At 40.7% G+C, this 14,481-nt stretch overlaps 1 protein-coding gene across 4 annotated transcripts in view; it reads left to right on the top strand.

Moving 5' to 3' along the window:
* LOC308133694 (focal adhesion kinase 1-like) overlaps nucleotides 1-14,481 on the top strand; it is a 63,724-nt gene that overhangs the window by 15,997 nt on the left and 33,246 nt on the right. For all 4 annotated transcript variants that reach the window (XR_013936742.1, XM_080501175.1, XM_080501176.1 and 1 more), the window contains exons 3-10: nucleotides 8,567-8,847; nucleotides 8,955-9,121; nucleotides 11,867-11,954; nucleotides 12,034-12,113; nucleotides 12,210-12,272; nucleotides 12,366-12,420; nucleotides 12,753-12,893; nucleotides 13,351-13,428. Coding sequence is in view for 3 of the 4 variants with exons in the window: in XM_080501175.1 (XP_080357301.1) it covers nucleotides 8,611-8,847; nucleotides 8,955-9,121; nucleotides 11,867-11,954; nucleotides 12,034-12,113; nucleotides 12,210-12,272; nucleotides 12,366-12,420; nucleotides 12,753-12,893; nucleotides 13,351-13,428 (909 nt within the window). In the remaining variant the exon portion in view is untranslated. The remainder of the gene's footprint in view (nucleotides 1-8,566; nucleotides 8,848-8,954; nucleotides 9,122-11,866; nucleotides 11,955-12,033; nucleotides 12,114-12,209; nucleotides 12,273-12,365; nucleotides 12,421-12,752; nucleotides 12,894-13,350; nucleotides 13,429-14,481) is intronic.

Consider the following 14,481-nt stretch of genomic DNA (forward strand, 5'->3'; position numbering starts at 1 on the left):
AATGCACGATGGAAAAGGTGTTTAGCTGGTTGGCTTGGATGGACTAAATTCCGTCACCAGGTTGCTTCCTCAAGTCGTGAATCAATGTGATGCAGCAAATTATAGCCAGGTCCATTTTAGTCTTGTGATCAGACAGTGAATTGTTCACCTGATACTGGATGTACACGTTTCAGTGACTTTGGTTTATTTACTTTGGTTGGTTATTCAATAATTTTGCATAAAGTCCTGATTTTCAGGACACATTTTCAGCCACAGCGAAAGGCAGAGTTTGTGTCAGTCTTATTTACAAGTGAAAAGATCTGGAGCTTGTCTTTTAGCCGGACGTGCTTTGAGCCGGTGTTTGATATTGAGTCTGCTACAGAATAGACAGTTATGGACTTGTGTTTTCTAAGCTTGCTGACTACAAGGGCTGTTTGACATCCTGTACTTCCTCTTATTGAGTTTCCCGCTGCTTTTTGGGAAGCAATTGTGACCTGCATTAACTTTTCTTTTTTTAAACGATCGATCCACCCAGGATCAGTGAGAGCCCTGTTATTGCGACACCAATTCTTGTTTCTTTTTTTCTTTTTTCTTTTCGAAAACACATTTTGAAATTACTTAGCTTCACCTGATCTCTTTCATTGAGTTGACCTCGACCAGAGTCATCCCACAGCGATGATTTTGTGCTTGTAAGAAGCCAGATTAAGGACTTGTCCTCGACCCTTGGCTCTATGCTGTTTGTCGGGGCCAGCAGTTTTGTCTGGACTCTGTGGCCCGACCTGGAACCGTTCCACCTGCAGAACAAATGGAGAACAGCGGCTGCATCCCACTGTGCTGGAGCAAAGGGGCCTGCATCTACGCACAGCACCCTTTACCAAGTATGTACTCAAAATAGCATCTGTAAAGTAATGCAATATGATGCCACATGCAAATGGAGGAGGTATTAGGTTCACTTCCATCTCCAGGTTCGAGATTCCCTCATTGCCATTTCATCAGCTACACACCTGATCTAACATGAGCCAGACTATCAGCTCTGCCGTAAACGATCAACTTCACGTTACCACAGAAATTTCAATTTAACCATATGTTCATCCTTTAGGTGGTAGTCTGCATGTCGTTGAGCTCGACTGGATTATTTTGAGAGGTTCATCTTATAATCTGCATGTTGTGTAAGTTAAATGGAGTGGCCATAATATTAGAAAGGCCTCACTATATTTTGTTGTCTATTTCAACATCATTACTGACTACAAAAGTTGCCACATAGTTAATATAGAAAACATCAACCAATAAAGGTTTATAAAAGCAGAATTATTACTCAGTTGTTTTTTTTTTTTAACTGTATGACAGTAATTGGCACAGGTTACTGTACAGATTCATATTCAGAATTAAAATTCACTTCCTGCTGGCACAAGGTTTTTCCCATACAGATGTACCAAATCAAATTGGTGTTGAATTATAATTTGTTTTGATCATTTCTGCTTCATTTTTGGTCAATTAGATGGCAACAAGATATACTTTGTTTTACACTAACACTATAATGACTAAGACCTTGCAGAGAAATGAATCATATTTAGCAGTAGATAATGAGATTGGTGATGCAATACTGGCTTTTAATTGCTGGAAATGAGGGTTTATTTTGATTGTCATAGCATCTCCTTGTACAATGACTTGTCATCAAAACTGTGGGTGTCATCCTGGTTTACAGCGCTGTTGAAGACCAACATAATCAATTGTGATGATATAAAAGTCCGGAAACCACAGCAATCACATCATCAATGTTTTCTCTATTTACATCCCATTTGCTTTGAGTCTTTGTCCAAGTTGCCAGATTTAAAGCTGGAGAGATACCCTCAAGATGAAATTGTAACGAATGACTTTATGTGAGACCTGGACACTAAGTTCCCCATAGTGTGATTGTGTAAACAGATTTGTGGCGGTGATAATTGTTCGAGGAGGACTACAGACACCCTCTTAGTGCTGATCTGTTGGCTCTTTTGTTTCACTCAGCATTGCACTCTGAGCGGAGAGACATGTAATTAATGTTTCGACGTTACATTTTCTTCTCCGTCCTTTGGTATGGATAATGTGCTTGCTTGGCAGCAAACAGGGGGGGGGGGTGAGAGAAATATGAGCAGCAGAGGAAATTGTCTGAAGATGAGAGAAAGATGAGAGGGAGGAAAGAAGAGAAATGGTTCAATAGGACGGCGGGATCAAATGGAGACGAGAAGCCGGGAAGTAAAAGGCCTTTAAGCACCAGAGAATGGCAGCAGGAGGAGGAGTTTTAGAGGGAGACATGAACAGAGGTACAAATAAAAGATGAGGGAGATTTAGTATATGCGCAATGAAAGAGAGTAAAAGATGCAAGCCATTAGAAAGAAAGGACTCAGGTGAGGGATGAATGTGAGGACTTGTCAGCAGAGGTGGAGATGGTGACAATAATTGGCCTCTGCTCCCACGGGATTGAGCAAACCCTACTAACCCAGATACTAGTTAGACAAGCAGCTAACCCATCCGGCTGCGGCTGCCACGACAGGATGGTGCTCGGCTCCGGTCCTCTGCAGTTTAACAGGCTGAATGTCAGTGAGTGGAGTCCCACAGAGAGAGGGGGAGGTGGGTCTGGCAGCAACCTGCTCTCCGAGCTGCCTGCATGGCCCAGTTGAGTCGATTCCTGTCCTTGAAATGTATGCAAGTGCTTACATGTGGGAATTTAGTGCACTTGCGCCGAGTAGAAACTGGTGCAAATGAGCAATGTTTTAATTTCTCCTGTGTCGCTATGTTGAAACGGTAATTTATGTACAATGAAATTCCTTTATTGGCGTTTACTGGCTGCAATCTATTCCTCCTATATCAGGTATTTAAGTCATTTTTCAGCTACCTGATAATGTATAGCTCTGTCATTTAGTAGATGTTTCAAAACCGACAGTTTCGATATACTCGCTCGAAAAACAGGCAAGCATACCATTAGTGCATAGTTTTGTCATGCAACAGGATTTAAAGCATAAAGTGGCTGTGTGCATGCACTGAAATGTACGCACGCCTCTTTTTCTAATAGGATTTAGTAAATCCGTATGTAGCATTCACATTATGGTTAAATGTATGCAGTGCTGAGCCACTGTTGTGTTTCCCGTGCATGCGGCGGTGTGTTATAACACTCTACTGCTTAATATCTAATCTGATTACTGACTGACAGGGTGAAAAGCACCAGATGGCTGGCTGGGGTTTGTGCCTCCATAGCTCATCTGATGCGGTTGCTTCTATTTAAAAAATGAGTCGCAGTCAAAATAATGCCCCCAATACATTTTTTAACACGTCCCTCTGAGACCGGGCATGAAAGCTGTAGCTGGTGTTGCTAATACAACTGAGGATGTGCCAAGCAACTGCATCGTAGCTCTGTCTGTATTCTGGGCAGTGGGTTACCTCATGTTCAGAAGTCAGTTACTACAACAAACAGCAGTCGTTGATTATCAAAAATTTTGAATGATCAAATACAAACGTTTTGCATTTTGGTAGATAAATCTAACTGTGGTCTATTTTTCAGTTACACTATATATAGTTAATCTATTCTCTCGCTATATAATCTTTTCAAGCTCAACAGTTTATTTGATGCTGTATCTAAAGGCAGCACATGCCCAGGCAACTAAAATAATACAAATGATAGGATAAGACATCAGCTGGCAGATGCCATGGTAACGGTGACCTTACCTTGTGAGTAGCTTGACTGGTGGCACGTCAGAGTGCAGGGAGATCTGCTGTAATCAGTCAGCTTTGTGCGCAGAGTGAAATGGAGGGATAATCATGAATATTCTACAGGCAATGCTTATAGGTGTCATATTAAAAAAAAAAAAAACATAACCCCTAATTAGCACATGAAGCTCAAGTTTTGCAGGAGCAAAATCAGCAGAGCGATAATCTTTCTCTAAATGTAGCCTACAAGACAGAGTTCAGAAATCCTGGACATTTGAAGTTTTACCATAAGTCTACATTCAGTCATATTTTAAGAGCCTTAACATTTCAGAGGTTCAGCTGAATGATAATGGAAGGATTAACAATGTGCAAAACTGCAAAAATGTTGCTAATACAGTCAAATATATGAGTGTCAATGTATTACATTTTCCCTATAATGTATTCATTAAGTCATTGGTCTCTTTTGATAGTAAATAGTTACTAAAATACATTTGGTGTTGTTATATACCGTAATATTATATTATTGTTAAAGACAGTATATATGGAGAATGTCCCAAGCCATCTAACAATTCCACAGTCGTATACATTTCTTTGGATGATGATACTAATGTTGTACCCGGGGCCTTTTTAATCTGTGCCACACTAATCTTTTGTATTAAAGCCTGTAGGGTCTTTTAAGTGTGTGACCTTTATACAATGACCTATATGCATTACAAGTAATGTGTGACTTTAATATTAATATCTCCACAAGTTTAAAAAAAAAAAAAAAAAAAAAGCATTCGCAATTACAGTTTGCTTTCAGAAACTCAAAAAGATTAAAGCTTAACTACCAAATCTCGAACAATTTCTATAACGTTTTCCTCTTTTAATGTTTATGGCACTTGGTCACTGAGATATTGGGTGTATTTCCCTAAAACGCCTAAATATTTCCACAGAATATTTCTTTTGGTTGTTATTGTTTAGTGTCTACCCAGTGACAAGTGACCAAAAAACACAAAAAGAATGATTTTAACAATAATTTTCCAAAGACAGAAAACAAACGGCAGCTCTTGGCTCAACAAACATTGCAGCAATTTGAGATGCATATAGGCTTCTCTACCAGCTACAAAAGATTAATTGATTCAAATAGCAATAAATCGACACTCGCAGAAAGGCCAATATTGGCAAAAAAAAAATTGCGTGTTCATCAGTTAACATGACAACTACAATAATTAAAACTAGTGTGCTGTCTTTGTATAAGTGTAAATGTAACTAGTCCGCATATTCATCCATATTTTTTTCCCAATTAGTCCAGATTCTGGTGTTGGAGGGCAAAGAAACTTCATCCAGCTCCTCTGAACTGGAAACCCAGATAAACCAAACGATATAGTCTCTGCAGGGTTTTTTTTTTTGGACATGCCTGGTAGACTTCTAACTAATCCCATCCCTAAAGCACCTCAACTGGCTTCTCTTGTAGTAGCATAGGTTTGGTCTTCAGATAATTAAGCACTCTAACCAAATTGAAGCATGCCACCCTATGAAGAAAACTCACGACAGCTGCTTGAATGTGTTATTTTAATATTCTTGCCTCAAAGTTCTTGACCAAGGTGAGGGCCGTTCACACTTCCAACATATGTTATACCTGCTCTGTGAAGCTGCTTTTTTCTTCAACTGAAAGAAACCTCTTCCCCGACAGTGTAACACTTCGTGTATTCATGACAAACTGGGAGGTGGAAAAGGTCCAACTTGCCACTGGGAAAAATACCAACTGGATGCTGTCAAACTATGCGCTTCTTCCAGGAAAGTGGGAGGTTTCATTCCTAGAAGTGGCTCTAATGTCACTCAACATAGAAACACACTGAATATAAAAGCTTTATAGCGGCAGTAAGAAGGATTATGTCTTGACGGCACAAAACAAAGTAATAGCTGTACAGCAAATGTACCCTATTGTACTGTGAAAATAAATGGTCTCTGGGTTGATATATGTTATGACAAGGTTGTTTTTCTCTTTCTTTGTCCCCTTGACAGCAGCAGTAAAGCCCCCATTCTTGGAGGTGGCCATGTTGTTTGTTCATTAAGCAAGGCTTCTCCAAATAGTAACTATATCACTTCCTAGCTTCATGATGGCCGCAGTTTCCACGTGTTTTTATACTTGAGTGCTGACTCATCACATACATCATGCCCGAACACGCACACACCAGCGTGTATTTCTGTGTCTTTGAGAGGGAACTGGAGGTCAAACTGTTGAAAAGTGCTGCATCAAATTTCCCTTGATCTGTCAGCGTATTTCTGTCTATTTCTTGTTGTGTTTTTTTTTCTCAGTAGGAAGTAATGCAGCCTTGACTCCATAACACAGCAGAAAAATGCTGATTGTACTGACATGATGTGAACAGCTGTGGTTTTCATGTTTCCTATAGACTGCATGGACCGAAGACCCAACAACCAATGCAGGGACTTTGCACATAACTTGTCACTCACATTTGGTGTCTGCACATTTTGTTGTTAAAACCTGTAATCAATCTTAAAGCTCATCCAGGACGGCACAAATCCCATAGATTAGACTGTGATGCTGAGACTGCAGGTGTTTATAAAAAAAAAAAAGGTTTTCTTGACAGTCACATCCCTCGTATTGGAAATCAACCATAAAATGAGTCCATCAGATTTTCATTTGTGAGCGTCTCTCTTGTCACCACTTGATGACCAGACTTCACACTCAGCTGAAATTTGTCCCTCCAGCAATGATGACTCAACAGAGCCTGCCGGCATGTCCAGGAAATGACAGTATGACACAGGAAGCGCCGGGTGTGCGTGCAAGTGTGAGAGAAGATGAGCCTCCAATAGGAAGAGGGGAAGAAGTCGGCTTCCTGAAAACATTAAACAGGTGAAAGGAAGTCAGAGATGGGGGAAAGTGTAGAGTTCACTCCTTTGCATTCATTGAGCTCTGCAGCGTTGTTGTTGTTGCCTCATACATTAGTCATACAGTCGATGTGAATACAGATGCACTCCTGCTTCCAGAGGTTTCTATCACTTGAGAAGGGGAACATGAATATTTAGGCTCCCCTCCTCATCATTATGGATGTGGCTAAAATTCGGTTTCCCTTTCAGCTTGTATTTCTCGACATATATTGCAAAAAAAAGTGGAAGTCAGAAAAGTCGTGGCATCTGCTATACATCCACGTTCATTATCATCGTATATCTGCAGCAAAATGTTTTTAATGAGTTCTACTCGGTACGGTACAAGTTACAACATTTGATGTCATTTTTGTACATTTAATTGAAGTCTTGAATACTTATAGGGCTCAGTCCATCTAAATCTATCCATTCATATCCTGTAGTGCTTTATCTCACTTGGGCTCACAGGCTCTGAAGCCAATCCCAGCTAACTGAGTGACGGCAGGCTGTACAAATGAGAGGTCAGCAGTGCTTTCTATTCAGTCCAGCTCTTTTAAATCCTTGTCAGATTTCTGGAAACTTTTTTTTAACCTTCTAATTGTTTGGAGCTCCTGCAGCTGTTCTTTTTAATATTCAATCTGCTGTTTTTTCCTAGATGCTCTGGGCTGGGGATTTTCCTCTATGGAGCAAAAAAATGTGTTGCACGCTACATCTTTAGGTTTGTTGGAAAGTCTGAAGCTTTGGTGTCTGGATTGATTTTTGTAGAAAATTAGGTGGAGCTATGAGCAATGGTAATGACAGAAAAAAGGCATCTGTATCTTGTTACACGGTCACACCAGATTTCCCGTAGCATCAGATTGGAGTTGTGCAGCCCGGGCTGGTTAGGAGGTGTCATCCAGAGAGGTTGAAGTGTTTCTTATATCCAGGTTTTGTAGGTTTGACTGAATGAATGATTCTTTCACTCACAATCTGTTTCTGTTTTGCCCTGTTTGTATGTTTGACAAAACTGTCAGACTGGTTGATTTATCAATTAGCTGTCTGATGTATCTTTAGTATTCCCTTGTTATTTATTCTAACCAATGGCATATATTGAACAGGAGGTCCATAAGTCCATTCTACAAAGACCTTATGTTCATTTTGTTTTTCCCCCCATAGTTTATATTGACTTGTTTGAGCCTGACTGAGTGACGACTAAACCTCTTCTCATCATGGATGCTCACACATAAGCTTCATCACAAGAAAACTGTTTACATTTACGGCACATGTGAACAAAATGCAACAAAGTAAAATGAATTTTAAAATTACATGTGTAGTCCGTTTATATGTGTGGAATGCCAAGCGATTCGATGTGCAGAGAAATGTATTTGTTAAATCAACATTTGCTTTTGGCCAAACTGAAATGTTTCTTTCTTTGCATCGCTTTTTTCTTCACCTGTATAAATCAGTATGTCTGTACTTCTATTTTTCTGTCATTGTTGGCATTTGTTAGCTCAATGCAGTTTGAGGTTTATATTTTGGTTGTTAGCAGGTTTTGGTGCTATGAATTTTCTATTATCTGATAAATAATATACAGTAACTTGTTTGTGGTTATGTTTAAGTGATAATGGGGGGGGATTAAAACAAAAAAATCTGGGGTTTATTGAAAAAAATGACACAAGTAACCGTTTTTATGTCCACCAAGGACAGAATAAAATTCTAATAAAATATCTCTGTTTGTTTGTCTGTCAGCAAGAATATGTCAAAACTACTGCATGTATTTTGTTGACATTTTCATCACAGATAAATATTAGGCCATGGACGAGTCCATAAAATTTTGGAGGTGTTCCGGATCCTGATTCTGGATCAGGATTTCATTTGATGGGCTTTTAAGGATTACGTCAAAACTACACGAACCTTTGGCGCAGATCTCAGAAATCTCAGTTTGAGCTTGTTGTTTAATGCATGATAATGTTTTGGGTCTTTGGAAAGTGCACAAGTAGATTGCAAATTTAAGGATTTACCTAATTACTGTTTTTCCTCATTATGTTTGTAGAATATGACGGCCAGTTAGCCCCAGCAGGAACGTCAGAGTCGGGCATGGCATCGTCTTCCTACCTGGAACCGAACCTCAACCACTCGGCGGCGGGTGGTTGTGGGGTGAAGTCCCGCTCTGGAATGCCGGGCGGTCCCGGTACCAGCGGGTCCGCTGGAGGTCTGGAACGGCCACCAGGCTCCATGGACCGAGTGCTCAAGATCTTCCACTACTTTGAGACCAACAGTGAACCTTGTACCTGGGCGAGCAATATCAGACATGGAGACGCTACGGATGTCAGGGTGAGACACACACACACACACGCACACAAACCCACACACGTGCGTGCGTATATGTGCGCTCTGATGATATTATTCTCACTTTTCCCATTTCTTTTTTGTTCCTATAGGGTGTAATCCAGAAAATAGCTGAGATCCACAAATTGCGCTGCGTGTCCTCTTTGGGCCTCCGTCTGACCCATTTGCACTCCGACTCTCTCCACTGGTTGCACCCTGATTTAGGAGTGTCCCATGTAAGAGAGAGATATGAAAAGCAGCACCCCCAGGAGGAGTGGAGGTAAAACTCCATCTTTTAATTACTTAGCCTCATGTCTTTTTCCTGTCTTCATTTCTGCTCTCTTTCACTCCATTTGTTTCACCTTTTGTATATTTTATATCGGTGTAGAAGTATAGATCTTATAATCGCTGATTGATTGTCAGTGCTCATGTGGTCGACTGTGGCTCAGTCCACTGAGCTAGCATATGACTGCACTGTTCATTCTGAAGAATGGCAGTTTATTTGGCCTCTTGCTCATCTGAGGTAGTAACAGATTTGTCAAGGAGTAAGCAGCACCAGACCATGAACAGGATTACTACTGTGGAGTGACCATTGAGGAGGTGGTGAGAGGAGGGTCTTATCATAGCTGAGATCCACCACGGGAGACCGCTTTCTTCTCTAACCAGCTCCTTCAGTGGTTGACTCCTGCAGCGTCCATCCAGGAAGGCGTGATACCACAGGTCAATCATTCCCGCTGCAGTAAAACTGTTTAACACTGCCGGTCCGACCTATTCAGACACGACCCCTTTTAAATCCATTGTGAATGCTGCTAATATATACAGTTTACCTTCACAAAGTCTGCATTTTGTAGTTAATATTTTTAGATTTGTTATTGTTTACTATTTTTGTTTCCATATCTTCGTATATACTGGAGATTTTGTGATCACTAAATTCCCCCATGTAGTACAAATAAAGTCTTGCCTTAGCTTTTCTTACCAATGTACTATTTATTTCAGCTTTCAGCTTGTAATGCAACACACATCGTCATGCTCAATAATGTATGAAACGTGTATAACAGAGACAAATATCTCATTCTGTCGTTTATGTTGTCTGCATATCAGAATATAAACTCTTACCCTTCTTTTCTATATAGCTGCAGAGCAGTGCAGGAGGCTGATTATTATGATGAATAACTGCAAACAACCTTTTTTATCAAGGTGACCTTACAAGCTGGAAGAACATATGCACTCAAAAATATTCAATAGTTTGAATAAACATACTCAGAGGGTGTTAATAGTGAAAATCAACAAATAGATTCACTTCGACTCTTATTCAAATTCAGTTGGTGAAGTTGACTTTATTGCGGCCCTCGCACTCGCCGACTGGCTCGTTTCACCAGCGTGCAGCTATGTGTCCGTTGTACATTCAGCCCGAGCGGGCGCTCAGCCATCCTCCGGTGATATTGTTAACGGCTCTCCTCGCAATTCAATCTTTTGTTTTGCATTTGATGGGTTACACCCAGAGTCATTTAAAATTGAAATGAATTCGACAGCGGCGAGTTGTTCGCGTGGCGAACATGCAACACAGGAGCTCCGCCAGTTGCTGAGGCTCTGCCTCGGAGGGCAGCAGAGCTACAAACCCGCAGGAGTTTCTGCCACTGCCAAGCTATTGTTAGAACGGCAGCAGCAGCCCAGGGGATGGACTGACTCCGTCTCACTTCTTCCCCGCTCCCTCGCCGTGCCTCCTCCCATTCTTTCTCATGTGTTCTCAGTCACTCTATTTCACTTTGATCCTCCTCTCCATCAACATTGCTCTTCTCTCTCACGTTCTCTCAAACACAGCGCATTTTTCTATTTTCTATCTTTCCTTTTCACTTCATTCATTATAGAATGAGGATGTTTTATTCATTTTGTCTTCAGCCCCGATTTCCATTGTTATCTAACTGCAGGCCTTTAACGTCACAGCCGCCTGCAGCTCGCTACTCTCCTGACCCATTTCTCTCTGCTGTAGTCACCACAGTATGTCACACATTAAATGATACGTCACTATAAACAGTGATGGTCCATCTGGGCACATCTGTGACACAGCTACTGGCAAGTGTAACGGCAGGAGTCTCATTATGCTTTATGGTTTTTTAACTTTATCACTCCAGGTTGGTTCACGGTCAGCAAAATGTGAAATTGCGCCCCGCTGTGCCACCAGACATAATATACTGAGTTGAAAGGGCTACATCTTTCAAATCCCTGCCCCGGCAAACAGCCATCCGCTTGTCGCGACAGAGCAAGGGAAGAGCGCAACACAGAATTTAGACAAATCCATCAGTGCTGCTCTGTCTCCAGCACATTATTTTAACAGTGTGAAGGTAGAGAGATTTCTCAGCGAACAATTTTTTTTGTATGGTACATGCTGTGTCACCATTCACCATGACTTGTAATAGACTACCGTGTAGATGCTCTGCTGCTATGGATGTTTATGCTTTATCAATGACACGATGAGGAAATGTTCTTTCTTTTTTTTTTTAAATCAATAAATATATTTACATAATATGTCTAGAATAATAGTTTCTTTAAATTTTCGCAAGATATAATGCATGTTGTTCTCATTGTGGAATGACAGGTTCGTGTCTTAGGCTCTGTGATTTGGTATTGGTGAGATCAGCTGACCAATCACAAACCTGGCACATAGAACTGAACGGCCGATTGTAGCAAGTGGTTGCAGCAAGAGCGAGCTCCTTTTTTTCCCCAACAGAAATTGCATTAGCATCAAATCTATACTGTGTGGGTGAGTCATTGAAAACATGCACTCTGAGGGCTGCATGATTCTCACAGCCTGAGAAGTGACAGGCTTTTGCCAACATAAAAGTAAAGGAATAGAACGGATTTCATACAAGGCCAATAAAGTTAGAACTAGAAAATAAATCTTTAGGCATTTTAGGATTGTACTTTTACATTTAGCCCAAATGTTTTCTTTGAATTTTCTGTGTGTATCTGTGTATAGCTGTGTGCTGTGTGGTTATTTGGTTCACTTTGTCCGTGTCGTTCGCAGGTATGAGTTGCGGATGCGGTACCTTCCCAAAGGTTATCTCAGTCATTTCTCTGAAGACAAACCTTCCCTCAACTACCTCTATCACCAGGTAAAGACACAGCACATGCTTCTTCTAAATGAACAAGAAATCTATTTAATTAATGTATCTTGCAACTGTGTTTCTCCAGGTGAAGAGTGACTACATGCATCACATTGCAGACCAGGTGGACCAAGATGTTGCATTGAAGCTGGGTTGTTTAGAAATAAGGTGAGAAGCATATGCACACATTAACTACATATGCACTATTATCATGCACTTCATTTGAATTTTGTGCGTAAAATATGTCTCTTCTCTTTTGTGTAGGAGGTTCTTTAGAGAAATGCCTGGTAATGCCCTAGATAAGAAATCCAACTATGAACTTCTCGAGTAAGATTGCTACTATTGCATTTAATCTATTTGAACCAATTTTTTGGAAACCGTTTTAAAATACCATACATGATGTTGTTATTCTTTTTTTAGGAAAGATGTTGGTTTGAGAAGGTTCTTTCCCAAAAGCCTGTTGGATTCCCTTAAGGTGAGGTTAAACATCTGGCAACATAAAAGCCCAAGTCGTGCTTTTTATGTTCACTCCCTGAAAAACAAGCTATGATTTAGCTCCGGCTCTGTGGGCTGGCTGGGTTACTTCAGAGTGTGTCTTCGCCTGATGCGATGACTGACTGGATGTCTGGCTAAATGTCTGATTATCTGATTGGAATTAAGTTAAACCTCCTGTTGTCACTCAGCACGCTCAGTTGCCTGTGTGTTGTTGGGGGTGGGGGGTGGGGGGGTGTTTGGCACTGAACCAATTTTCCCCCTGAAAGACTTATCTCCTGAAAATCCCTCCTCTCCCTTCTCTCTGTCTGCCAGGCAAAGGCTCTTCGTAAGCAAATCCAGCAGACCTTTAAGCAGTTTGCTAACCTCAATGACGAGCAGAGCATCCACAAGTTCTTTGAGATACTGTCTCCCATCTACCGCTTCGACAAGGAGTGCTTCAAATGTGCTTTAGGGGTAAGATGACTCATTTCATAGAGCTAAGTGTTGCACGTGAAGGTCAATGATTAAATTATTTCATGCATTGTCATCACCTGAAGTCATGTGCATGGGAGGTGAGAGCCTGTTCAGGATGTGCAGGGTAGAAAACATGGCGTGTCCTCGTAAATGGCGAACAATTGCATTTATTGATCTGCACAGCCCTTCACAGTGTCCATATATTTCCCTAATATACTGTTCTCTGCTGGAGTTATTATTACAGTCATTTGCACAGCACGCAGAACATTACTGTCTCCCAGAGGGCATTTAATGTCAAAAATGATGAGAACAGATGAGAACGTTAAAATTATTTCATTTTATTTCTGTGTAACGTTCCCATTAGTATTGTATTACGCAAACAGAGCCGATGATTGGATAGAATATGACTTATTTCATTACATTTTTCCCTGCTGTTTATTTGTCTTTCTCCCTCTAGTCTAGTTGGGTAATATCGGTAGAGCTGGCTATCGGACCAGAGGAGGGAATCAGCTACCTCACAGATAAGGGCTCAACGGTCAGTATACGCACACAAGTCATCCTTCAAAAGAAAAGCCTTTCAATCTTTTTGCTTTGAAGGGAGCTAAGTGATTCCTCACTAACGAGACTGACTCATGCCACCCCAGTAGAGGTATTTGTAATGGCTGCTTCTCATTAGTGCTGTATGAAACATTAAATAATTAAAAAAAAATCTTCTCTTGCTTGAGTAGCTGATTAAATTTCCACTTTTGTTGAACTTACAACATCATGCAAACTTATGAGCAATCCACCTCTATTTTCTACAAATTGCTCCACTTAATTGTTATATTTTGTGTAATCTGAAAAAGGTTTTCAGATCTACTGTACAGTATACAACATACTTCCAACTGGATGCCAGTCGTAGTAATAATTAGTTATACTGCCCTCTACTGGTTGGTCATATTATTTCATAATTGTCAGCTTATCTTGAGAGATTTACTGCCAGTTATGGCAAAAGTTTCTGCCTCTAAACCATTGAAAGGAGCAGGAGAAAAAACAAAGTGTCATCATGAATCTCAACATGATTAGGAGGTACGGAGTATTGAGCAGCTGCTGTGGAGATAAGTCAAGACATAGACAACGGGCTTAAACTGCAGTGCTTCAATTGACTCCATCCTAAATTAATTCAAGGTGCCTTGATCAGAAGTGTTATCAAATAGAAAATGTCGTCTTTCTTAGTCTTCAGTCATAAGTAATCATCTTCTGCCTTGTTTTGAAGAAAATACTTGATGGGTATTTTTGTGGTTTTCGTGGTGTTAAAGTTCTGATTTGGGGTTTTGTGCTTGAGCTGGTTATCCTGCTGCAGTGTCACTTTCTTTTCCCCCCCAAAATGTACAGCTTCATGCAGAACAGTAATGTGCTACTTGTTCTTGACAAGCGTCTTTTGCTGCAGGTGTCCAACTCCACATTTCATGACCTTGAGTGCTCCAGCTGTGCATCTCAGACATATTGATATAATCCCTTCTTCTGCTGGTCTCCTTACTCTCAGCCGTATGTTAATGACAGAGACTCTGAACGTGGCACTTGAATTCCTCTCTTATCCACATGGTGC

Source organism: Blennius ocellaris (assembly GCF_963422515.1).
Source record: "Blennius ocellaris genome assembly, chromosome: 8".
In the NCBI taxonomy this organism is placed as follows: Eukaryota; Metazoa; Chordata; class Actinopteri; order Blenniiformes; family Blenniidae; genus Blennius; species Blennius ocellaris.